Consider the following 26,281-nt stretch of genomic DNA (forward strand, 5'->3'; position numbering starts at 1 on the left):
ATATAGATATAGACCCTATGTGGACACAAGAGGGCATGGCAGGGCTTTCCATGACAAAAGCTTGCCTTTACATTTTTATGGAGCACTATGGACTTAAAAGGACTACATTTACATGTAAATACTGTATATTTGCCTCTGTGTATTGCAGTGGTGGAAAAAGTACTCATACTGCTAAATAAATGGTGCATTTATATAGATAGAACTAAAAGTACTAGAAGTAAAAGTCCAGAATTCAAAATGTACCTTGAGTAAAAGTACTGACATCAAAATGTACTTAAGGTACGAAAAGTAAAATAACTTATGCTGACTGTTAAGTTATTTAGTACACATTGGGAAGCACTGTATATTGCTTGGAAATTGTGCTTTTGTGGGGCTATGACAAAACGACACTGTGGAGGGTTATGACAAAATAGTGAACAGAAGAAACGACACTGTGGAGGGCTATGACAAAACGACACTGTGGAGGGCTATGACAAAACGACACTGTGGAGGGCTATGACAAAATAGTGAACAGAAGAAACGACACTGTGGAGGGCTATGACAAAATAGTGAACAGAAGAAACGACACTGTGGAGGGTTATGACAAAATAGTGAACAGAAGAAACGACACAGTGGAGGGTTATGACAAAATAGTGAACAGAAGAAACGACACAGTGGAGGGCTATGACAAAATAGTGAACAGAAGAAACGACACCGTGGAGGACTATGACAAAATAGTGAACAGAAGAAACGACACCGTGGAGGGCTATGACAAAATAGTGAACAGAAGTAAGCGACACTGTGGAGGACTGACAAAATAGTGAACAGAAGAAACGACACCGTGGAGGACTATGACAAAATAGTGAACAGAAGAAACCAAAGCAAATCGGCTGATAGTAACAGCACCTTTTATTCAGTGTGACAGGTAGCTGCCCTTTCATCTTTTCAAAATGCAAAAAAAAAAAGAGAGAGAGAGAGAGCAAGGGAAAAGAAAAAATATATGAGAGGAGTATAAGTGTAGCTTTTTTAAACAGTGAAAGCCTCTGTTTGTGGTGATTATCTTTAGCTCTCTACACTTTCCTATATGCACGGGGAAAGCTAAACATCGCATAAAAACCTTGCAGACAAGGATACAACTGTATACTTAAAACAATATCTGTTTATTTCTAAACGTCCCCTTGTCTGCTGGGAGACCATAACATAACATGGTTCCATCAATACGCTGGTTTCATCTGACCAGTCGAGCTTGATCAACTGCGTGTGACTTTAACCCATTTAGGCCTGACCTCAAAATATCCTCAAAACCCAGTTTTCTGAAATAAATATTTTCACGATTTTTCAAAAATAGCAGACCTACAAGCTCTGAGCTATGAGCTTGTAGATCTGATGTTTTTCAACAGCTAAATTATAACATAATGTTTAAAACACCCCAAAAGGGGTTCCCGCACAAAATGGTTTAATCGACCCCCAGCAGCCCAACTCTCAGGGTGGTTTCATTGATATATGAAACAAGGCTCTTTCAAGGGCTAATGGAGAGTATTGCTTTGAGCATATTTCTGTAAATAAATACAATTAAAGTCACAAGAGTGCCGTCCCTCGACAGACTGATGGGGAAGTCAGTGGGGGGGGGGGGGTACTCACACAATGGCGGAAGTGTTACAAAACAGTTTTTAAGGTTACATTATGGCCAGGTATAAATCAGTACTTTATAAGCAGTATAGAGAGGATAGGTTAAACAATAGGGATGTCCCGATCACCTTTCTTTTTGCTCCCGATCCAATTCCGATCATTAGATTTTTTAGTAACTGCCGATACCGATTTTTCCCCGATCCGAAATGTATATTTTTAATAGAACACTTATGCCATATAACAATAATACAATATCCAAAATCACGGACATTATCCAGTCTAATATCGTGAAAAGGATCATAATATTGATACTAGAGGATGTCCCGATCACGTTTTGCTCCCGATCCGATTCCGATCATTTGAAAATCACGTGATTTTCGATCACGTGATTGGATCGGGGACAACCCTAGTTAACAACCAGCTCAGTGGAGAAGGTTGGTCTTTCGCTGTCGTCATTACGCAATTAAAAACGGGTCGACATACAAATCATTAGAATCTAAAAAAAATCATTTTTTTCAGGAACAGTTTTAATTTCTTTTTTTTTTGCAAAAGGTAGTAATTATACAATTCTGGATAAATTATAATCAGGTGTTAATACTCTACTCTTGCATAAGTTATCATAAACAATAGTGCTAGATGCTTCATTAAATACGTAAATTAATAAATAACATATTAATGACGCCAGAGTTAAGGTATATCACTTCACAAGTTGGTCTGTCCTGGCTCTTATAACCCTCTGACAGAAACACCAGGCGGTTCATTTAAGACATGAGACAAAAACGGGAACTGTGACCAAAGCTGCCTCCAGTAGCTTCATAGTGACACTGTACTGCTGTCAGGACATTAAAACATGTAAACGCATGGAATGATTCCTGCAGGGCGTGAGGAGGATTTACAGGCAGCGGCTGCTTCAGGCGAGCTTTGTAATCAAAAAGAACAATTATACAGTATTTGCATAATAAACTGACAAAAATATCTCTCCGCAGTGATTTGTATTTTAAATGGCCGGTACAAAATAAAAATGCTTTGAGCCTCCGCAGTCTCACAAGGAAATCAAGTGACATACAGTAGGTACATTACATGTTTTCTTTTATCTGCAATGTTTTGAATCGACGGCACCTCGCACCGCCACGATACTGCGTCCTTATACCATTCTAACAACAATGACCATAGATATATAAATACTTTTCTTCAACAAAATGTTTCCAGAGATAAAAAGTGCTAAGTCAAATCAAAGTGAAAGGGTTGACATGGCCAGCCTTTCATGATGAAGGATGGCCTACCTTTCAAAACAAAAGTAATAAAACAGAGTCAAAACCATCACCAGGTGACTGGACCGGTCTGGACCGGTCTGGACCGGTCAGTGTATTGTATCCCAACACACACACACACACACACACACACACACACACACACACACACACACACACACACACACACACACACACAAGAAGCAGACATTGTTGCAGACCAAAAAAAGAAAAGAAAAAGAAAAGGAAGAATTCTAGACTCTAGATTTTTCTAAAGGCAGCGGTTGGGTATTACTTTGTTATTAAGAGAATAGAAAAAGATAAAGATGTCCAAAAAGCAGGTTATAGGAGGAGTCAAAGCATGTTATGCATTATGCGGGAGGTTTTCATCAACCTGTTTTTCCATTTCGTTTTTTTGTTTGTAGTGTACAGGTTAAGTATGTTACAAAGTCCAAGTTTACGTTGTACACCCGCAATCTTCAAACGGTACCAAGTCAGTACCAAAGTCTTATTTTGTAATATCCTTCATAATTTGGGGGAATGCGTTCCGCATGGTACAGACATACTGCGAGGAGCAGAGTGAACAAACCCGCTGCAGTGGTTTGAAATATATCCAGTGTTGTCGACTCGTCTTCCAGTGTTTCTTGAAAGGTGGGGAGAGAAAGAGAAACTCATTTCTCTCAATAAAAACTCCATTCCTATACCGTAATCTCGCTCTCGCCACAAAAGGATAAGTTCCAGTGTCGCGTTCGTTCAGCAGTGCAGGTGAGCAGCATGGAGACACCTTGCGGTGACATGTGAGAATTTCCCCGTATATATCACATATACTGTATATATATATACTGTATATATTCGCCACTGTCCCTGTGTACAGTGTGCTTTGTCAGAGCTACGAGAGTCCATATATCCATGTAATCGGAAACAGGATTATAGATAGTTCCTTCTATCAAAAAATGGCACAGTAAGACAGATCGTCATATCTTTAATCGCTGCATATGTACATTATGTCTAAAAGGTGCTTTGATACACGTCCCAAACGGATTAACACGGATTTGCTCTAAAGCCGATATGTTCAGGAAAGGGAATGAGGTGATTCTTTATTTTTTATGTACGGTATGTATGTTTCTAAAACATACTATATATAAGAATAAATAAACCCAATTTACAGCATTTAAACAGCAAAATAAATAGTATACCGCGAGTATAGGGTCTTAACTAAGACCCGAAAACGCAGTATGGATGTAAGATGAGGTGTGGTTGTGGCGTGGGGTTGGGATTAGAGGTGGGCAGCATTCAACTGTACACTCGTTTTGGTTTAGGTTTGCTTGGTAATAAAGTCAGCCCCGGGCCCCCTCTGCAAACAGTCGAGGCAAAAGGGCTCCACCACTGAGCTATACTGAACAATAAATTGAGTAGACATCCCCCATTTCGGTGTCCCCACCACCGAGAGGTCTCTTCCTAGAGACGCTACTTTACTGTACGGTAGTGGTGCTTACAGTAAAGAGGGGGAGGGAGGGAGGGAGGGGGGGGTCTCTATTAGATTTGTCTCACTCTGCCGCGTCCTCGTCTTCCTTGCCGGCCTGTTGTTTCTGCGTCTCCGTCGTCTCTCTCCGCCGTAGCTTCTCGCGCTGCTTCTCCATCTTGTCGCGGTTCCTCTTGGCCTTCTCCGTGAGCACTCGGAGGTCCTTGATCTTCTTCTTGAGCAGGGCTCGGTCCTGGGAGGTCACGCCGAGGGCCTGCACGCACGCACACGAACACGCGCACACACACACACACACACACACACACACACACACACGCGCACACACACACGCACACACACACACACACACAAGTCAGTGGCCCAACATCTTGGAATGAACTCCGAAACATTTTTAACCGTGATTTCAATTGAGTTGTCGATTGCTCCGCGTGAAGTTCCTTTGTACGTAATTTACCCTGATTCGTAATGGATGCATTTAGATTTGTATTGTATTGTAACCTCGGCTATACATTGAAAATGAGGGCTTGCCCTCAATTGTACTCCCGAGTATAAAGGTGATGACACACACACACGCATGCACACGCACACGCTTCTAAATGTCAAGTCCGAGGTCAAGGACCAACCAAGGGGTCCGAATGGCACCTCATAGGTCTGTAACTCTGAGAGTGGACACATCTCTGTTCCATGTGTGTACACTCTCAGAGTTAAATAAACGCTGATGATTTTACCGTGTAGATTGGGCTTTCAGAGACGAAAAAAAAAAGAATTGTATCAAATGGGGGTCCGTGGCTTAATGCAGGGGATCTCAATGTTTTGAAATTGAGAAATGCTTTGGCCATGTCTCACGATTTAGTTTCATTTGACAGTTTTCTGAAATACCTCATGTTTCTGTATCAGTGGTGCTCAATATTTCATGTCAAGGACTCCAAAAATGATATGTAATTGGCCGCCAACCCCCCCATCTGAAAATATGTTGTTCCAGCCGGGAACCCCTCAGAAGCAAAGATTTGAGTTAAAAACATTCACTCTGAAAGAGTATACATTCAAAGATTTGAGCCACATTGTCACGATGTTTGAAAAATAGCAGACCTACAAGCTCATAGTGCGCCACTCGGTGGCGCGCTATGAGCTTGTAGATCTGCTATTTTTCAATTATAACATAATGTTTAAAACACCAAAAGGGGTTCCCGGCCCGCCCAGAATGGGCTGGGGACCACCTGGAAACCCCTCAAGGACCACTGGTTTGAACACCACTGCTGTAGTATACTGTACATCCCCCTGACTGACCTTCAGCTCGGCGCTCTCCAGCTGCAGCAGCCTCTCTCCGTCCACATTTCTGGCAGTGAATTCTGGGATATGGTGTTCCAGGCTGAGGCCCGTGAGCCAGCGGGTCACCTGCTGGGAGGTCCACTCGGACACGCTGCGGTGCTGCTTAGGGAACGGCGCCTCGTCTAAGATCTGCGCACATGCACGCACGCACACACGCACACACGCGCACACACACACACACACACACACACACACAGTGGTGGAAAAAGGACTCACGTTTGTTACTTAAGTGAAAGTATCAATACTGCAATGTACTGTAGAACTACTCCGGTACAAGTGAAAGTATGGTAATCAAAAATGCAAGTATTGGTATCAATATCAATCAATTGGTATCGTTGTGACATAACATTTGTTTGTTTCTTAGGTTTTCTGAGCTCAATTGCACCTGGATGTATAGTTGTCTGTATGTATGCACAAAAACAATGGGTCAAAGTCCGCTAACAACAGTGACATGAAACGTGTGAGAAACAAATGTGAAAAGAAAATGTATTTGTAACAAGGATTTGTACATGTGATTGAAATTGCACCTGGTTGCACAACAACAGTAGATTTTCTGGCTCAAACAAGTGCTCTGATTTTCCTGTGTGATGTAATGGCCAGCAAATCCCATATATGACAATGGGATTTGCCAGCAGATGGCACTGTTTTCACGGTTTTGCCTGTTTTTTTCATTGCAGCTCACAGACAGAGACAATCTCAGACCACAGAAAACCCACTGAATGTTCAAAGGGCAGGTTGTTTGGGTGACATTGAGGTCATAAAACCTAAAATTAAACATACAAATAAATGAAAATGAATGTCATGAAACCTTTGTACACAATCACATTATGCAGAATTCCCATTTCACAAGAACAAAATGTATAAGAAATCTTTATGAAATAGCAGATCTACAAGCTCGCGATGCGACGCATTGTGAGCTTGTAGATCGGCTATGTTCAAATGGGGCTAATGCATCTTGGTTTACATAGAGGTCAGTCAATTTGGCTTGTTTGGAGGGGAGGGGGGGTGGGGGGGCACCAGGGGGGCCTAAGAAACAAGCATGCAGAGTGCAAACAACACAGCTCCGGGAACCCCTTTTGGTGTTAGCACTATGTTATGCTTTAGCTATTGAAAAATATCAGATCTACAAGCTCATAGCTCGCGCTACGAGCTTGTAGGTCTGCTATTTAAAAAAAATCGAGGAACGACTGACATAGAAACATAGCTTTTTCAGAAAACTGTCAGAAGATGTGGAAGACATTTTTTGAATCTGATCTCAGGTCAGTCTCACCTCATCGTCAATCATGTCCAGACTCTTAGCACGGCAGCAGAGAGGACAACAGAAGAAGATTAGCATGCATCACATCTTTACAAGTTTCAAAACTAGCATATTTATCATCCACGTCGGGCCGCATTAACCTCTTACGATGTCCAAACCATTACTTTTCAGGAGAAAAACAATTATATAATAATAATGTAAATACTGTGTTCCACTGGAAAATGTGTTATTTAGGCATGAGCTCTTGTTTAACACCCCCGAACGCCTTGGTTTATTTAATCCATTAAATCAGAGCGCCCAGCGATTTATAGCAGCGGAGCACATTTCGCGACGGACCGGATGTTATCCCGCATGTGGCTGAAGCAGCTAGATGTAGCCAAAACTCTCTTGAGGCGATCGACAACAACGGGAGGTATGATTCATTCTATCGCGACGGGGCCGCGGTGGGCCGTCTAACACATCAACTTTTCTTGGAATTGGAATGATTTAGATCAAGAGTTATTCACGCTTTAAGATTTTCCATCTCGTCGGCTAAAATGCTTGGTCTCAGCTGCAGGCTAACCCCTTTTGGTGTTAGCATTATGTTATGCTTTAGCTATTGAAAAATAGCAGATCTACAAGCTCATAGCGCGCCACCGAGTGGCGCGTTACGAGCTTGTAGGTCTGCTATTTTTGAAAAATCGTCAAAAATGTGGCGCAAATCTTTCAATATATATGTTCTTTCAAAGTGAATGTTTTTAAATCAGGTCTTAAATGGGTTCTAAAGCACGTACCTCGTCCGAGGAGAGCACCGGATGAGTGTGAGAGTGTCCGGACCTCTTGGCCTCGTTCAGCAGTCCACTTATCTCCACCGAGCTGGTGCTGCTGGCGCTCACGTCGTGGTTCGCGGTAGGACCCTGAACGAGAACAAACACAACAACGCTATAGAAAAGGGACTATTGTTGAGAGGCGGAGCGAGGCCTCCATTATGTCCTATAGCTCAGTGGTTTTCAACCCTTTTCATTTCAAGGATTGTAACTGAAGCAATGCAGATGTTTAAACAATAATCTAAATATTGAGAGCGTAAAATGACGACGGATCCATTTAGGTTTCATTTGAAGCTCTCGAGGAGTTAAAAGATCTATAAGGGTTCATTTGGTTATCAACCCTTCCATAGTTTAACTGGGGACCACCTGGAGCCCCTTCAAGGACCACTGGTGGTCCCGGGATCACTGGTTGAAAACCACTATCCTAGCTATTGGACATCTGCGTGTACAGTATAACTGAGAAGAAAAGATGGATTGGTCGGTTCATTGGTCCTATACTGGATATGGAGCATTATATAATCTACTTTCTACTAAGACGCTATCAGAAAAACAAATCCAATTAAAACCCATTTTGGGCGTTTTAAACATTATGTTATCATTTAGCTATTGAAAAATAGCAGATCTACAAGCTCATAGCGCGCCACTGAGTATGAACTTGTAGGTCTGCTATTTTTGAAAAATCGTTAAAATGTGCCTCAAATCTTTCCTAAAATTGTCATGATTTAAAAAAAAAAAAAACAATAATCGACGTCAGGCCTGAATGGGTTAAAACTATGTTATAGGCTAAATAGTATACAGAACCATTTTGGCAAGAGTGAGAGTAAGCCGAGTATTCTCAGCTACAAATAATAATAATTTGAAGAAGTTATGCCTCTAAATTAGTAAGTCATTAATTGGTGTGTGCTTTGTATATATTCTATAAAGTTTTACTTTTAATGTATCTCTTGTAAAATAAATTATGATAGACATAAAACATCCATGAGGCATTAGGGATGTGCCGGCATAATTGATTGTTTATTAACAGTTTGACTGTTTTTTACGATTAACCCGCATTTTAATCAACCCCCCTTCACTGCCGAGATTGTTGTATTACCTTTAGAGCATACGCTGAATTATTTGGGCTTTTAATCCGCGAAAATCGAGCGAAAAAAGTTTCCTCCGTTTGTTATGAACGATCACACCACCCGCCATCTTGCTACACCCGGAAGCCGCAGCACAGGAGCCTCCTCCATGAGGCGTTGAACCCCATTCGTTTGCATTGGCCTCAATTTCCCAGATGCCCTAGCAGCCCACAGCATGTGACGATTTCCGGTTTCGTCATCATAACAAATGCATCTAGTCTCTATCTCCGCGGCGAAGACGGATTTTCTTTTTATTGATTACATTACGGCGGATTAAACACATAAAACAAAAGGCGGGTATGTCCGATATGGCAGCGACATTAACCTGGAGTAATCCATTCCCGGCACGGAAACTGTTAAGATCCCAAGACAGTCATAACTGATTTTTAAATTATTTTGTTTCTGGAGAGAAATGAAGAGAATTCAAGCTTTCAGGATCATGAAAGGAAACTGATTAGCCTCCAAATAAAAACAGAAATGTGCATTCAAAGTAAACACAAATCATGCTTTGTTCAAGAACTTTAACCCATTTTGGGCGAGAACCCCTTTTGGCGTTAGCATTATGTTATGCTTTAGCTATTGAAAAATAGCAGATCTACAAGCTGGTGGCGCGATACGAACTTGTAGGTCTGCTATTTTAGAAAAATCGAAGAACGACCGACATAGAAACATAGCTTTTTCAGAAAACTGTCAGGATGTAGAAGACATTTATAGAATCTGATCTCTATCCTTCTTTACTCTGCTATGGACTGCAGGGGCGACCTCATCTCCCCCCCCCCCCGTGTTAAAGTGTTACCTTGTATTCTTGTCTCGTCTAAACCTGACTCATCCACTTCTGCCTTCTATCACTTTCACCATGAGAGCTTATCATTTCGTGGGTTTTCTTTGAGGTCTATCCACTTCAACAACAGAAGACTAAAGTAAAAGTGCATACATTTTAAATCAATGTAGCCGACAGTATACGTTCTGAAATACTTTCATCTCAAATTCAGGGGAGAGTGGAGAGAGGACGAGGGGTAGAAAAAAAATGAAATAAAATCGCATTTGTCACGCCGAAGACAACCAGAGGGTGAAGATAATGGTGACATGAGAGGAAAAGGTTAGTCAGGGTTACGGACAATTCAGATGATGCACTCATTTAACCCATCTTTGGTGTTAGCATTATGTTATGCTTTAGCTATTGAAAAATAGCAGATCTACAAGCTCATAGCGCGCCACCGAGTGGCGCGCTATGAGCTTGTAGGTCTGCTATTTTTGAAAAATCGAAGAACGACTGACATAGAAACATAGGCTTTTTCAGAAAACTGTCAGGATGTAGAAGACATTTTTTTAGAATCTGATCTCAGGTCAAAATGGGTTTTTAAAATCAAACCACCCTCACTGAGTCAATTTATAAATTATCTGTCCAATTGAAGGATGCAATTATGCATTTTGATCATCACGCTTGTTACATTTTCACGAAACTCTCATTGACCTCTTTTACAATAGCAATTTGCCTTTCAGTGAATCGAGGCACATTAAGTGGTTTTCAACCCTTTTCATGTCAAGGCCCATTATGTATTCAGCATTCGAGTCAGGGACCACCGTTTGATGAGATTTTGCCTCTCGGACCCCAAAAACATCAAATGTTTTGTTGTTGTGGTTAAGAAGATATTTATCCACAATTCCATGCTGTATTGATGTCGTACCATTAAGAGAGATAACGGGCAAACGTTGATCAGAATAACAATTCTTCTACATTCTCTAGTTGTGTAGACTTCTTCTAAATAAATTAATGCTGATGTTTAACTAAATGAAACCAAATGTCCCCGTACGGGTCCATTTGGTTTCATGTCACGCTCTCAAGAGTTGAAGATCTTTAACCCATTTTGGTGTTAGCATTATGTTATGCTTTAGCTATTGAAAAATAGCAAATCTACAAGCTCATAGCGCGCGCTACGAGCTTGTAGGTCTGCTATTTTTAAAAGATCGTGAAAATATTTATTTCAGAAAACTGGAGGATTTAGAAGATTCTTTTTTAAATGTTGAGGTCAGGCCTAAATGGGTCAAGGGTCCATTTGGTTACAAACTCTCCATCATTTAGCTGGGGACCTCCTGGAACCCCCTGAAGGTCCACTGGTGGTCCCCGGACCGCTGGTTGAAAACCACTGAAGGTACATTATGATTTTTCACAAAATAAGGAATACAATACCAAATAATATGAATAGGAGAAGAAGTGTGGCCATGTAAGAGGATTCTGTTCAAACAGAAACCAGCGGGCAAGTCAAAAAACATTGAAGACGACAACAGAACATAATCAATGATCACGTATCACACCTATGTAGATAATGAATAGCCGTTATAGCAGAGGTTGCAATGTTGATTTTGTCGACGAAAAATGGGGGACCGTAGCCTAATTCAGGTCAAACTGGGGGTCCTTGAAATTAAAATGGTTGAAAATCACTGCTAGAGCTGTAAAAATGTTATCTTATGTGGGCCCTTAGTATATATTTTGTAATGGGGGTCTGTGGGCTAATGAGTGTCAATTTGGGGGTCCTTGACATGAAAAAGTTTGGGAACAACTGGCATAGATCAGTTTATTTAAAGAAAAGATGTGCCCAAAGCCAACCAATGGGCAAGTCACTTTTGGCGTCTTCACTTTCTGCCCTCACTTTTACTCTCAATAATGTACGTCGCTCAGCCAATCAAATCCATCACTATGGGGTGAACGGCCAATCAAATCATCGTGTCTACATACAAACAGACAAAGCTGGGCATATAGGAGGCGGGGGCTGGCGACCCCTCAGAAATAGCTGATCTACAAGTTCACATATGAGGGACGCCATGGGGACCTAGGGAGATGTCTGCTTTGGCAACGAGACAAATAACAAGTGCTCCTCATGGGCTGTGAAGTGGAAGTGGCCGGTAAATCATCGGTCATAATTACGCTAATGGCCTCACATATACTTTAGTAACTGTACATACCTTGGCCTTGAGTCTCTCCGGGCTGTCCTCTAGCGAGGGCTCTGTGGAACTGATAGGGATAGAGAATGATAGATGAGAGAAGGAAAGAGAGGGGGAAGGAGGCAGATAGAAATATGAAAGAGAAGAGATGCAGGGGAGGGAGAGACACAGGGGAGAAAGAGGGGGAGATGGGAGGGAGAGAGAGAGAGAGAGAGAGAGGGGGGGGGGATATTCAAAGAGGGGAGAGAGTCATGCGAGAGGGAGAAAGAGTATGGAAGATATGAATTGTGAATTGAGCGGGGGAGGGAGGGAGGGAGGGAGGGAGGGAGAGACAGAGAGAGAGAGGATGAAACAGAGATTAGTGGATCGTATTATCACAGTTTCACAGTGTCTAGACATGGACAACACAGTGATACACATTCCATTATCATGTGATTAGTGTACGCACTGGTGAATAATATTATGTGCACCCTGAAGCACTAATGTGTATGCGTGTGCTTGTGTTTCTGCTCTTCAGTCTGTCGTGTGTGTGTTTGTGAGTGTGAGTGTGAGTGTGAGAGAGAGAGAGAGAGAGAGAGAGAGAGAGAGAGAGAGAGAGAGAGAGAGAGAGAGAGAGAGAGAGAGAGAGAGAGGGAGATTAGTGACCCTTGAATGTCACTATACAGAGCCCCATCTGGGACAGTGTCTGCGATGAACACAGCTAATGCTGCACATCATTCCCTCTGCTGAAATTAGCCCTTCTCCAAGTCCCTCCCCCCCCAACCTGTCCTCGTCCAATAGGCACGTCTAGCAGCGAGGAGACAGGGCACGCCGTCCTTCTCTCCCATTGAGATGCATGTTAATTGAATGACGGGATTTCTCCATATAAATCATTTCAGTGGAAAGAGCATCAAAATGTCTTCTAAATCTAGTCAACGAGGCCTGCATACAAATTTGCATGACACTATATAAAATAAACTAGAAATACGAGGAAATTACAACTTTTAACGACCACTCTGGTTTTCATGTTGCACAGTAAGACTACGGTCATTAGTATAAGTATTATTGCCGTCACCTGGGTGAGTCAGTCGTGTAACTTTCCCGACGTTAAGCCGTCTATATGTTCAACAAAACAGCCATGCAAAATAACATCGACAGCTATGAGGTGGCAAAAGCTTGACCTGCATAACTATTGCTAAATAGCAACTATAGAGTTGCTAAACTATTTGGATTGGCATTGGACAATCGCTTTTTGGGGTGGAGCGAAGGGCTAATTGAGCATGGATGAAACATGGATGTAAGAACTATATTTCAGTTCACTTGGTGCGAGACCTTCCCCTTTCTAACCACACACACACACACACACACACACACACACACACACACACACACACACACACACACACACACACACACACACACACACACACACACACACACACACACACACACACACACACACACACACACACACAGTTGAGTTTAAGTCCCCGCTTGTAGCACAAGAGACACTTGTGAGTCACTTGAAAGCATGACATAATCTAATCTGATAAAAAGGACTATTTGATTACCTATTTCCAGGGGAGGCCCGGGGGTCTCTGTCCTTCATCTTGCTTTTCCTGAGGGAGAACCTGAATGGAACAGAGGTAAAGGTGACAAAACAATGTTTGATACCGTTTAATCCAAATAGTCTACTTGTACTTCATGTACATTTTCCATGAAGGGCACTGCTAAACCAAGCAGCTGGTGTGTTGCAGAAATCACAGCACAACAACACATTCCTCCTGGGAGAAATGCTAGGGGTCTGCTATTAAAGACAGTTAAAAACATTAACTTTGAAAGAATATATATTCAAAGATTTGCGACACATTTTTACGATTTTTCAAAAATAGCAGATCTACAAGCTCGTAGCGCGCCACTCGGTGGCGCGCTACGAGCTTGGAGTCACCCTGGAGTCGTTTTTATGTGCAATGGTGTATTAACTTTGTATTTTTAGGATTTCTTCCTGGAGGCTGAACACTTGACAGTCAAACGGGCCAATGAAATAAACAGTAATATAGTGACATCACACTATCAGCCCCTCCCCCTTTATCATACAACTACAGCTGTGGGTGTGGCTTCAGTTCAGCTGGACCACCACCCATCACCACCCACCAGGCAAACCAGGCATACTTAATGAACTGGTGGGCGTGTCCACATAAAAGCATGATTTCAACAAATACTGTACACTTTTTATTATAATAATACCCAATGATCATGTTTTAGGGTGGAAAAAAATCGTGGCACTCCATCTTTAAAGGTATATTCAGTGATTTCACTCAAAAAAAACCTTAGGTTTCGTTTTTGGCTGGGACCTAAGCCTTTCATCCAATCAGGATAGAGAGCCAAAAACGAAACCTAAGGTTTTTTGACCCCCAGGGGTTAACTGGGGACAGGGAGGAACTCCTTATATGGTCAGCACACTCTATAGTAGAGAGGATTATCACAACAAAACAAAAAAATAAGTGATATTTGAATTAAGTGAAATCACTGAATATACCTTTAACTATTTCCTCTTCCTAATTGGTCCTTCTCTGGATTATGCAAGTATGCAAGTACCTTAACGTATTACCACACAATAAAATATGCGCTACAAGCTTCTCTTACCCAGTGTCCAAGGCGTGTCTGTTCTCTTCTAGGCTGAGAGAGGGGCTGGACACCACCGGAGACTGAGACCCTGTGGACACGTCATTATTGGAAAATGTACTTTAGTTTCAATTGGAAATAAGTATACCCGCAAACAATTTAACACAGTATTCAGAAACACTTTTGTGTTCATTTAACGCAGGTTTGAATGTGTACCTTTAGAGAGAACATTGTCATAGTGAGTGAGAAGGTGGGGTGGGGGGTTGTACTGACCATCATGGTGGGCTCCTGCAGCTTGTGGAAGCAGTGTGCGTCTGGGGGAACCCTCAGCACTGCCTGGGGCCCTGAGGGCTGATGCTCCGCCTTCACATGAGGCTGTGCTACGCACTGAGCCACTCCGACTGTGGGCTGGACTTCCATGGCCCTCTGACACCTGAGAGCAGAGGAGAGGAGACGAGAGGAGAGGAGACGAGACGAGACGAGACGAGACGAGACGAGAGGAGAGGAGAGGAGAGGAGAGGAGAGGAGAGGAGAGGAGAGGAGAGGAGAGGAGAGGAGAGGAGAGGAGAGGAGAGGAGAGGAGAGGAGAGGAGAGGAGAGTTAAACAAAATGTTTTTTGTTAAAAGGTTCTGATAGTAATCATTGCTATAGAGTGTTTGTTCAGTAACAGAGGTCTCCCCGTCTCTCCAGCTCTTTAATAAACAGAAAATGAATTTTCACCTGTGACAAATTTCAGGAGAGAGTAGCTATTTATGAGCAAAATGTTGATACTGTTCCAGTTCCAATTGTGTCTGCTCATTTCTCTGTGTCGTCACTTACAATTCCACAAGGTTTTAATCTGTATCCTGACTGCGTTCTCAATCCTGATTGGAGAACATTGGAATCCCAGTTTGAGTTTCGATTTCTGAAAATGCATTTTCTGTTTAATAAATAAGCCGGAGAGAAACGGAGACTCCCTTTACTGAACAAACATAATATAGAGTTTTTTAACCATATTTAGCTTATTTTAACCAAAGAAAATCACTTAAGAGCAGTACACACTAGCTCCATTCTCCAAGGTCTCTCAGGTCTCCACTCTTTTCCAGTGCAGTGCTTAAGGCTTCGTAACTTTCCACCCAGCCAATCAAAATAGGAAGTAATGGAAGTAGACAAGAGCATTTTGTTCAGAGGCTATTATTATCACACCGGGAGAGACTGTGGGTTCAGACGGTGCCAACAATTCATTCATTAGTGCTGCAGAACACAGTCACGCACGCACGCACGCACGCACAGTGTAGGCTATTTCTATTTCTGCTGAGTTCAGACCTAACTCATGTGGCCGATTTGAAAATGTTCAAGTGGCATTTTGCTCTCAGCCTAGTGTGAGTGTGCTTGCACAATGTCACATAAATTGCACTCGTACTGCGGACATGGTGGGCCAATCCTGCAAACATTGGAAGCCAATGTTAGCCAATTAGGATGGAATGATATGAGAAATGGAACAGGATCCGTGCTGATCACATGACTATACACACACACGGATATGGACAGGAACGCCCACAATGACACATCCGGGCATGAGACACACGCACGCACGCTTGTATAGCAGCTGGTAAAAAATGTCTTCTAAAATCCGCATTTGGCAGCAGACCCCCATATGAAAACATGTTGTTCCATTGACCCCCCCCCCCCCCCCCCCAGAAGCAAAGATTTGAGTTAAAAAATGTTCGCTCTGAACAAAGATATATTCAAAGATTTGCGCCACATTTTCACAATCTATGAATAGCTAAAATATAACATAATGCTTAAAACACCAAAAGGGGTTCCCGTCCTGAATGGAATGAAGTGTTAAAAAGAGCCAGAGAAATGCCTTTTTATATACAAACCTCTCCCTCTGCAGAACTGACGCTGTCTCTGACCATGGCTTTGTGGATATTTTTACTGGGTGACAGAGAAGAGCTCTCCCTCAAATCTGCGAAACAACATGACAAACAATGACGATTCAGTTTGGAGAGAGGACAAATATATCAGTTATTATTTATTAAAGTGGCCTCTACCTTCATTTTAAAGTGACTTATTAAGCTTTTATTATTACAGCAGATCAGAGTGCCCCAGTACTCTAGGTTCCCAACCACCGGTCCGCGGAAGGAGAAGGAAATCACAAGTTTCCCCGTCTTGCCTGCATCTTGCCTGCCCAAAAATGTAATTACTAGAAACCGTGAAACCGTTTGGAAAATCAGTGGTGAAAAGTTGACTCTTCTCCTCCTTTGATCTTCACCCGTTCATATACTGTATGTGGTGTGTGTGCTCAGCTGCAGACTATTTCATCACGATCGCGCTAATGAAACAAAACTATTAAACTACAAAACTATTACTAAAAAAATAAACTATACACCCAATTTTCCACTTTAAACTAAAACACTAGGGCTGCTTGAATTCATGTGGTCAATAACTCCCATCATCATTTAGATCAAATTGCTGCTATAATGTGGCCTTTCACATCTGACACGCAGAACATGACAATGAAGCCAGGGGACCTTGAAAAGAACAAAAGGCAGACGGACGTGTTGTAAACAGATTACTTGTCTGGGTTGCAGAGGTGAAGGGTGGAAGTATGTTTGGGGGGATCGTAAAGCAGTAACAGGGAAGACAAGAGGATTTGTCAAGAGGAGTTATAATGCGAGCCATTCTTAATCCAAGGAGAGGGTCTCTCAGTGTGTGTGTGTGTGTGTGTGTGTGTGTGTGTGTGTGTGTGTGTGTGAGAGAGAAAGAGAGAGAGAGAGTGCCTGTGTGTCTACTCTAAAAGCTGATGTTTGCCGTATGAAATGAGACAATCCTTAAATCTCCCGACAATGCATATAGTGCTGAAGTGGTTAATGTGCGTTTTGTACTAATAATCAAACTCTATCAAAGTAACTAGTAACTAAAGCTTTTAAATAAATGTAGTGGAGTAAAAGTACAATATTTGTCCCTGAAATGCAGCGGAGTAGAAGTAAAAGTACTGGACATTTGACATTCTCAAGTAAAGTACAAATACCTCAACATTGTACTTAAGTACAGTACTTAAGTAAATGTACTTGGAGACTTTACAGCACTGCATCATAGCAGAGTGGCTCAGAGCCTCAGCCTGATGGCCTCCCGGATGTCCCTTTGGTGTAGTGGTTTAAGATATTGGACACATTCACCCAAGTTTGAATCCCGGGTGTTACACAGGACAATACTGTGGATACTGTACATACAGTACGGTTAAAAGACCCGTCGTCATTCCTTCATTTAGAGAAAATAAAACTGTGCAGTCAGAGGCTCCTTGAATGGTTTCCAGTTCCACAGAACCTGGGGCCCATTCCTTGATTGATTTATTTTTATTAATTCGTTTTTTCCCCCTCTTTTTTTCTCCATCTATATATATTCTTCTTACTTTAAAATTGTAATTACCATTATTATTATTACCGTTGCTAGACACATTTAATTATGCGTAACTCTATAATTCTCCCCTCAGGGTGGGTGGGTGGGAGGGGAGGGGTGGATCTGTGTTTGGTTTTATTTCATGTTTTGTATTGTTTTGCTTTTCTGTCTTTGTATGTTCTGTATTTTGACCCATTCTGACCTGGGAACGAGGTCAGTCGTTCATTTTTCAAAAATAGCAGACCTACAAGCTCGTAGCGCGCCACTCGGTGGCGCACTATGAGCTTGTAGATCGGCTATTTTTCAATAGCTAAAGCATAACATAATGCTAACACCAAAAGGGGTTCCGCACCCAAAATGGGTTGAAGTGGAAAAAAACACAATAAAAAAAAAAAAGAGAATACTGTCCATACAGTGGGCTGCGTGCGGTACAACTATAATCTCACCGCTTAATAAGGACGATGTGGGCGGGGCTGCAGCGGCGGCCCTGGGGGAGGGGCTGCAGTGTTGAGTGGCGCCGCCGCCGCTGTTGTTGCTGTTGTTGTTGTTGTTGACCTGGATACCGTTCTGCTTCATCAACTGCATCAGCTCAGACTCCAACGCTGCGATCTGCTCGGTTCAGAGAGAGAGGAGACAGCAGAAGGGGAGGGGTTGACATACACACACACACACACACACACACACACACACACACAACGCAGGTTCCTATGAATCAATCCAAAGTCACACGAGAGGGGGTGGAGTTGTTGTTGGGGGGCGTGTGAACCTGGTTTGGAAGAATCCGGATGTCACATAGCCAGTGTTGGGCGCGTTACTTTAAAAAAGTAATTAGTTATAGTTACTAGTTACTTCTCCAAAAAAGTAACTGAGTTAGTAACTGAATTACTCTATTGTAAAAGTAACTAGTTACTAGGAAAAGTAACTATTTGCGTAAAAAAAGTTGTAATATGTCTAAGAATTTGGATTGTTTTTGGGAGCAGGTTTCACAAGATGCATAGAGTAGAACAGCATAGACAGGTACTTACAAGTTACAACTTACACATAAGACATAATAACCTTTTGCCATGAGGGAGAAATAAATTTCAACTTCAATATATGTATTGCACTTCAATATAATATTTATTGAACCTCAACAGTAAACCAGGTGTAATTGCCTACACCAGTGGCTCTCAAACTTTTTGGACCTCAAAAGTCCAACAACTTCAGACAAGACAACTGGTAGACAATACTGTCTAATTAAAGACACAAATTGGCTCAGAACTGGTCAGTGGTCAGTCACACACACACACACACACACACACACACACACACACACACACACACGAGAGGCCCTCCCCTGCATCTCTCTCTCTCTCTCTCTCTCTCTCTCTCTCTCAAGCACGCATGCAGTCAGGCTGTCAACATTAGCTTTAGCATTAGCATGGTCTGTGTAGCATCAAGCTTTCACAACTGACTGCTATGTTTGTTTTATTCTAACCGTGTGTGAATCCCAACACACACCGGCTCCGTCCGACGCGGAGATAGATAGAACTGATTCTATCGGCGCACCAGGCGACGCGGCGCGACGGACGGAGCCGGTGTGTGTTGGGCTTCATGTGTGCAGCAGCAGGAGGAGAAACAGCAGCAGCAGTCCCATTGCACACACGCACACACACACACACACACAGAGTCACAGACACACACACACACACTGTCAGCCGGCCCGTGGTAACAGAAAGCTTGGGGACGCTACAACATAATAACGGAGCACATTTCATTGTCAGTAACGGTAACTGCGTTGTAACAATGACAATTGTAATTAATTAGATTACCCGTTACTGAAAAAAATAACGACGTTAGGTAGCGCCGTTTGTTTAAACGCCGTTATACCCAACACTGCACATAGCAGTGTTTTAGTCGTGGTCGTAGTCTCTTTGAATAGTTTTCGTTGTCTCCACCAGGCCGAAGGCACGAGGGGAGAGTGTGTTTTGCACTCCGTCCGTGTGTGTGTGTGTGTGTGTGTGTGTGTGTGTGTGTGTCCGTCTGTGTGTCCGTCTGTCCGTCTGTGTACAGCTAATCTCCGGCACCGTTAAAACCCGGTCCATGCCACATTTTTGCAATCACACTGCCGGGATGCCAACGATTAACCTTTTCCCCAAATTTTCCAGAACGGCCACCAGGCGCCACCTAGGAGGCCAACTTTTGTAAAACAAAAATTGATATTACTGTGTAGAAGGAAAAATGAGAGACTTCCGTCAACTAAGTATATAGAGTTTAGCTGTTTTTTTAAAGGACTGCTTGGTTTGGAATAGGCTGCCAGATGACAGGACATGTGAATCAACTCTGACCTCTATTAAAAGCAGGCTTAACACGCTTCTCTTCACAAAAGCCTTTGAGCTGGTTTTTATCTCTCTCTCTCTGTGTGTGTGTGTGTGTGTGTGTGTGTGTGTGTGTGTGTGTGTGTGTGGTGCACACATCGCATCGCACTGGATTAAGAGCATCTGCTAAATACAAGGTCATAAGTGCAACAAGGTCCAACTTTTCGGCAGATGCAACTGCCTTCTTCAGGATATGTCATATACCCTGAAGAAGGCATTTCAGGGTATATCATATACCCTGAAGAAGGCATTTCAGGGTATACGTTGGTTTCTCACTCTGCGTCCTAATAAATAATCGTAGGTGCAGCACCGAGTGCCACGCGACGAGATCTGTAGATCTGCTCTTAATTTCTTTTTTAATATATATTCTTTCAGAGCGAACGTTATAAACTCAAATCTTTGCTTCTGGGGGGGGGGGGGGGGAGGTCCCTGGAACAACATATTTTCAGATGTGGGTCGGCAGCCAATTACATATGATTTTTGGGGTCCTTGACATGAAAAAGGTTGAGCACCACCGAAACATTTTTTCAGAGAAATGTCATGATTTAGAAGACATTTGTAGAATCTGTTCTCAGGTCAAAAATTGGTTAAGTGCACTAAACAAAGTACACACACACACACACACACACACACACACACACACACACACACACACACACACACACACACACACACACACACACACACACACACACACACACACACACACACACACACACACACACACACACACACACACACTCTGACAGGTGGTGACAATGGTAAGGACAGAGCTCAGGTTTACCCTGATTTGCAGACCCTGGATTTCAGCCAGGTGAGCCTTCTCAGCGTCCTCCAGCCTCCTCCTCTCTGCGTCCTCCTTTTGGACAAACTCCACTTCTCTGAAACAGCGGAAGGGGAGGGGGGGGGGGGAGACATTAACACAATGACTGCGGAGATTAAATAATCGTGGTCCAGATCTCCCCCTACCTAGTGGCTCTTTTGAACTTGATCGTTGCTTCGTGCCAACTTGATCGTTGCTTTTCATGAAAATCTACTTTAAATGGTGTGGTCCTTTGTTGTTTAAAATGGTGTGGTCCTTTGTTGTTTAAAATGGTGTGGTCCTTTGTTGTTTAAAATGGTGTGGTCCTTTGTTGTTTAAAATGGTGTGGTCCTTTGTTGTTTAAAATGGTGTGGTCCTTTGTTGTTTAAAATGGTGTGGTCCTTTGTTGTAGTGTTGAAAAATATCCCAAAGTGGCGATCAACAACCACAGCCACCGCCACCATTGCAATGGGCCTCAATTTCCCAGAACCCTTTGCATGCCACGGATGTTTTTTGCGACGACGTCATCAAAACGCGTCACCTATCCCACTCTGTCTGACGGAAACCCTGTACTAGTCTAGTACATATTGTGTACTACACCTGTGTGTAGTCTTAAAACATATTAAAAACGTGAATTAAACAATGAAAACATAACTTGTGTATCTCGTTATTGGGAGGGAAGTTGTGGGTGTGTGTCTGTGTGTCTGTGTGTGTGAGACAGACACTCAGAAAAAGATCTGCCTGTCTCTCTCATCCAAGGAACCAGGGCAGTTTCAGACTGTCAATGTTACTCACTTCACTTTCACCCTGGTGCTTATACTGAGAGAGGGGGGAGAGAGAGAGAGAGAGAGAGAGAGAGAGAGAGAGAGAGAGAGAGAGAGAGAGAGAGAGAGAGAGAGAGAGAGAGAGACACACACACACACACACGAGAGAGAGAGAGAGAGAGAGAGAGAGAAGAGAATAAAAGGCGTATAGGACTGCGCAACATGTAACCTTGGAGTTCCGGGATGTTTTGCCGTTTAGCTGAAGATCATTGGCCTGGAGGTTCAGAGCCAATTATAGGCAGTCAGAGCAGAGGGGAGGGAGAGGGGGCTGTGATGGACTGACCAAAGTGATTAGTGCAGCCGAACAGCAGAGGATGGTTGCCCTGCGTGAGAATGGGACCTCTGTGTTCGACTGGAATCAAAAGAGACAAGGCCTCGCATCATGAAAGAGATGCTCTGACTATAACCCGTGATCTCTGTACGGTGTCTTTTTCACACAGTGAAATCCTCAGCGTTCATTAACACAACCAGGATTTCTTTCAAAATAGAAGCTCGGGGTGCCCGGGAAGATATGGCCACTTTTACTCTGTAAAGCCGGGAGACATATCTTTGCTTGCTTATACCTCGCTAAGATTGCGATATAAGTCGCTGATGATCGCTCGCTTTCATATTTTGAATGAGAGGGCATGTTGAAGTCAGAAATGAAGAGAGCTTAGTATACTGTATCCATCTGGTCAAAACCCACGGAGAGCTCCTTAGATTACACCGACAACAAGTGTTGACCTCAACGAGGTGAAAGCAAACTAGCAAAGCTCAAATCAAATTAATATAAGAAGGTTTAAAGAAACCATCTTGCATTGAGTGCAAAGCTCGCCTTAATATTCCATTCAGTCGACCGGTATACATGCTTCTGCTTCTGCTAAAACTCGGATGATTGTGTGTAAAAAAAACAAATGTTCCGTTTGGTTCATTTTAAATGCACGCACGCTGAGGAGACGAGAAGAGACAAGACTTTTTCCTTTCTCTCTCTCACACTCTACTGCGGCGCGCAGCCTGCAGGGAGGTTCTCTCTCCGTCTGTCTGTTTCTCTCTCTCTTTCTCGCGCTTTAATCATAAAATGGTAATTGGTCAATACGTTATTATTTCTATATAGTCCACATGTACAGTATGTATGTCTGCCTGGCTGGCTGGGTCGGGTCTCTCGGAATGTCGGAAATAATCGGATCTAAGTCAGACTCGGCGCCGCAATTTGAAAGAAATCAAAAAGAAAATCCTTGCTACCCATCCTACCCGCGAAAAATAAATAAATATAATAAAATAAATTCCCTACCGATTCAGCCCAAAAATGACAGCCAACCGGAGACCAAACTATTATTTTGTTAGGCCTAACCACTACCACCACTAACATCGTCCATTAGGCAAATATTGTGTTAACCCATTTTGTGCGGAAACCCCTTTCGGTGTTTTAAGCATTATATTCTACTTCAGCTATTGAAACATAGCTATGAGCTTGTAGATCTGCTATTTTTGGAAAATCGTGAGAATGTGTCGCAAATCTTCGGAATGATATTATATTCTTTCAGAGCGAACGTTTTTAACTCAAATCTTTGCTTCTGGGAGGATCCCTGGAACAGCATATTTTCAGATGGGGATCAGCGGCCAATGTCATATATATTCGGGGGTCCTAGACATGAAAATGTTTGAGAACCACTGACATAGAAACATGGGTTTTTTGGCGCGCTACGAGCTTGTAGGTCTGCTATTTTTTTTTAAATTGAGCACCACTAATACAGAAACATGTCAGAAAACTGTCTAGAATTCAAGATTTTTTATGTTATAATTTAGCTATTGAAAAATAGCAGATCTACAAGCTCATAGCGCGCCACGAGCTTGTAGGTCTGCTATTTATTGAAAAAGTGAGCACCACTAATACAGAAATATGTCAGAAAACTGTCTAGAATTCAGGCCTAAATGGGTTATAAGCCTCATTCATATCTCACTAGCCTTAACTCACTTCAGCTGGAAGTCCTTGATGAGCTTCTTGGCCTTGTTGTACTTCTTCTCCAGGGTCTGGTACTGGGCCTGGGCCTCCTTCAGGTGCTCGTTGACCGTGTGGCAGAGGGTCTGGGCCTCGATCCAGTAGCTCTCCAGCTTCAGCATCCTCTCCTTGTTCTCCTCGATGCTGGCCTTCAGCTGGCTCTTCTCCTTCTCCCAGCGCTGCTTCTCCCTCTCCACTGACGCTAGCTAGTGAGGGAGGGGGGGGGGGGGGGCAAAGGTGGTTATAGTAGCTACTAGGCATGTAACGATATATCGTATATCGTATAGTATAGTTTGTTTGAATGCTCCCTCCAGCCTTTTCAGGTGTTCCAGCTCAGCCAAACGAGCAGCCATCTTGCTGGTGCACTCTGGGAGATGTAGTTACCAGAGTGTGATGTTGGAAGATGCCTAGCAAACTCTCCACTTCTGAGTTTCGACCAAACAATATATATATATCGATATTAATCCTGACGATATGAATCGATTCATTGAAATAAAAAAAATATATATATATTTATTTTATTTTATGGTGGCTAGTGTGTTATGTGAAATGTGATGTGAAGTGCTTTTGGAGAGAAATGATAGTCACTTTCAGTAGTAGAGCACTGTAGAGGGGAGCTGTGTGTGTCTGTGACTGTGCCCAGGTGATGATGGTCGTTGATGCTCATCAAGGAAGGCAATTATGTTTCTGCACTGTCAAAAGTAATGCTACTTATTTTGCAATGTAGTTAAATCTCAGGAGGGAAGATAAATTAGCCTATAATTATAAAATGAAAAAAACTGTATTCTTTCTTTAAAATATATATAATTTTTAATATGGTGAAAAATCTTATGGTGAACCTCATATGGTGATACGTGAATGGTATGGTGAGTTGAGTGAATTGCCTATAGTAGCTACTGATAGGATCCCAAAAGGAAGCACGCACATCTCCGGAAATTCCACAAAAATAGACGTACAATGAAAAGGAGGGGATGTCCGCACTCTGCGTCTCTGCCGTTCTGCTCCCAGGACATTTTGATTTATTTAGGTACGTTTCGACCCTTACCGGGGGGTCTTCGTCAGGTATGCCTGACGAAGACCCCCCGTAAAGGGTCGAAACGTTGTACCTGAACGGATATGGTCTACTTGCACACATTGTGAGCTTGTAGATGTGCAATCTTCGGTGAGCGACAGGGACGTGCAACAAAGTAAATAATAAATCAGGCAGTATAAGGATTAACCCAGAGCAAGACACTGGAGCACGCTGATCTTTTAATATCTTAATCCACCTACAAATGCACGGAATCCCCCCCCCTCCCCCCCCAAATACATATCTCGAGAACCGTCCGACTGATCAACTTCGAACTTGTATCGCAGAGGACCCGTGGGAAATATACAGTATCTACCTGTATCTATCTATCTATCAATACACCATGTCTCTGTCTGTCTGTATGTAAATAGTGTGGGTACGGCTGTACGGCACGTAACTCGAGAACCAATTCATTCATTCATATATATATATATATATTATATATATATATATATATATTTTTTTTTACAGTTTCCAAAACTATATTTTTGGCCTCTTACCTACGTCTGATATTTGATTTATTTGCAACAGTAATCCTGTTCATGTTCTCTTCACATTCTATGAAGCCTCACTTCATTTCATCATTAATATCCCATTGATATTCATGAATATGAATATGTTTTGTTCAATAGATGGAATAGATGGAATTATAGGCCATTCTATGTGTGTTTCTTCATCTTTTAGACCCTTATATAGATGGAATTATAGTCCATTCTTTGTGTGTTTCTTCATCTTTTAGACCCTTATATAGATGGAATTATAGGCCATTCTATGTGTGTTTCCTCATTGTTTTGACCACTTATAGAAAATCACTGAGTAAACATCCAATAGGACCAACATTGTTTGGGCTTGCGGCCCTTGGACTCTTGGTATTTTTCCGAGTATCCCCTGAGCCATCTTAAGTCGAGTAGCCCTGCTGCACGTATACATACGGTGGGTACTTACTGTACATTCCGTGCATTTCTGTAATATTATTGTAAAACCCAGCAGCATAAATAGTAATATACAACGTACACTTTAGGCTGCAGTGGCTAATCATAACTACATTCTCTTAGTCGACGGCCTATACTAGTATACATTGTGTATTGCGATTTATATCACTATAGTTTACATTATACACTGCTATTTTATTTATATAGCGACCGTACTATAGTGTACTGTACATTGTATGCTGCTATTGACTTAACACTTTGTCGGGGTCAGACACATTTCAACGTAAACATTTCCGAGCGAGATCTGATCAGGTCGGTGAAGTTACTTCTTGCTATTCTAGTTTTTTATTTATTGTATGGCCATATAAAGTTAATGCTCTTGTGCAGAGGCATTGAAGAAAGTATTCCCCCAGTCTTGTACACATTGTACCTGTTATGAGGATTTAACATGAGTAATGGCCATGTACGTTTGTATATAGGACTTTAAATTACACAAGCAACGAACATATAAACGACACAAAATGAGGCACTTT

At 42.4% G+C, this 26,281-nt stretch overlaps 1 protein-coding gene across 2 annotated transcripts in view; it reads right to left on the reverse strand.

Annotated features, from left to right (window-relative positions):
• Positions 1–4,177: 4,177 nt before the first annotated feature.
• The window catches only part of ppp1r9a (protein phosphatase 1, regulatory subunit 9A), a 90,078-nt gene continuing 67,974 nt past the window's right edge, over positions 4,178–26,281 (reverse strand). The window contains exons 9-20 of one of the 2 annotated variants that reach the window (XM_083787135.1): positions 23,724–23,953; positions 20,928–21,024; positions 18,233–18,395; positions 16,268–16,353; positions 14,676–14,835; positions 14,424–14,493; positions 13,349–13,408; positions 11,820–11,868; positions 7,702–7,824; positions 6,941–6,964; positions 5,629–5,799; positions 4,178–4,594 (exon numbers count right to left, since the gene is read on the reverse strand). In XM_083787135.1, coding sequence (XP_083643261.1) covers positions 4,406–4,594; positions 5,629–5,799; positions 6,941–6,964; positions 7,702–7,824; positions 11,820–11,868; positions 13,349–13,408; positions 14,424–14,493; positions 14,676–14,835; positions 16,268–16,353; positions 18,233–18,395; positions 20,928–21,024; positions 23,724–23,953 — 1,422 coding nt within the window. In that variant the 3' untranslated portion in view covers positions 4,178–4,405. The remainder of the gene's footprint in view (positions 4,595–5,628; positions 5,800–6,940; positions 6,965–7,701; positions 7,825–11,819; positions 11,869–13,348; positions 13,409–14,423; positions 14,494–14,675; positions 14,836–16,267; positions 16,354–18,232; positions 18,396–20,927; positions 21,025–23,723; positions 23,954–26,281) is intronic. The other variant, XM_083787136.1, reaches the window with a different exon arrangement.

The sequence above is a fragment of the Protomyctophum parallelum genome (assembly GCF_964188405.1).
Source record: "Protomyctophum parallelum genome assembly, chromosome: 1".
In the NCBI taxonomy this organism is placed as follows: Eukaryota; Metazoa; Chordata; class Actinopteri; order Myctophiformes; family Myctophidae; genus Protomyctophum; species Protomyctophum parallelum.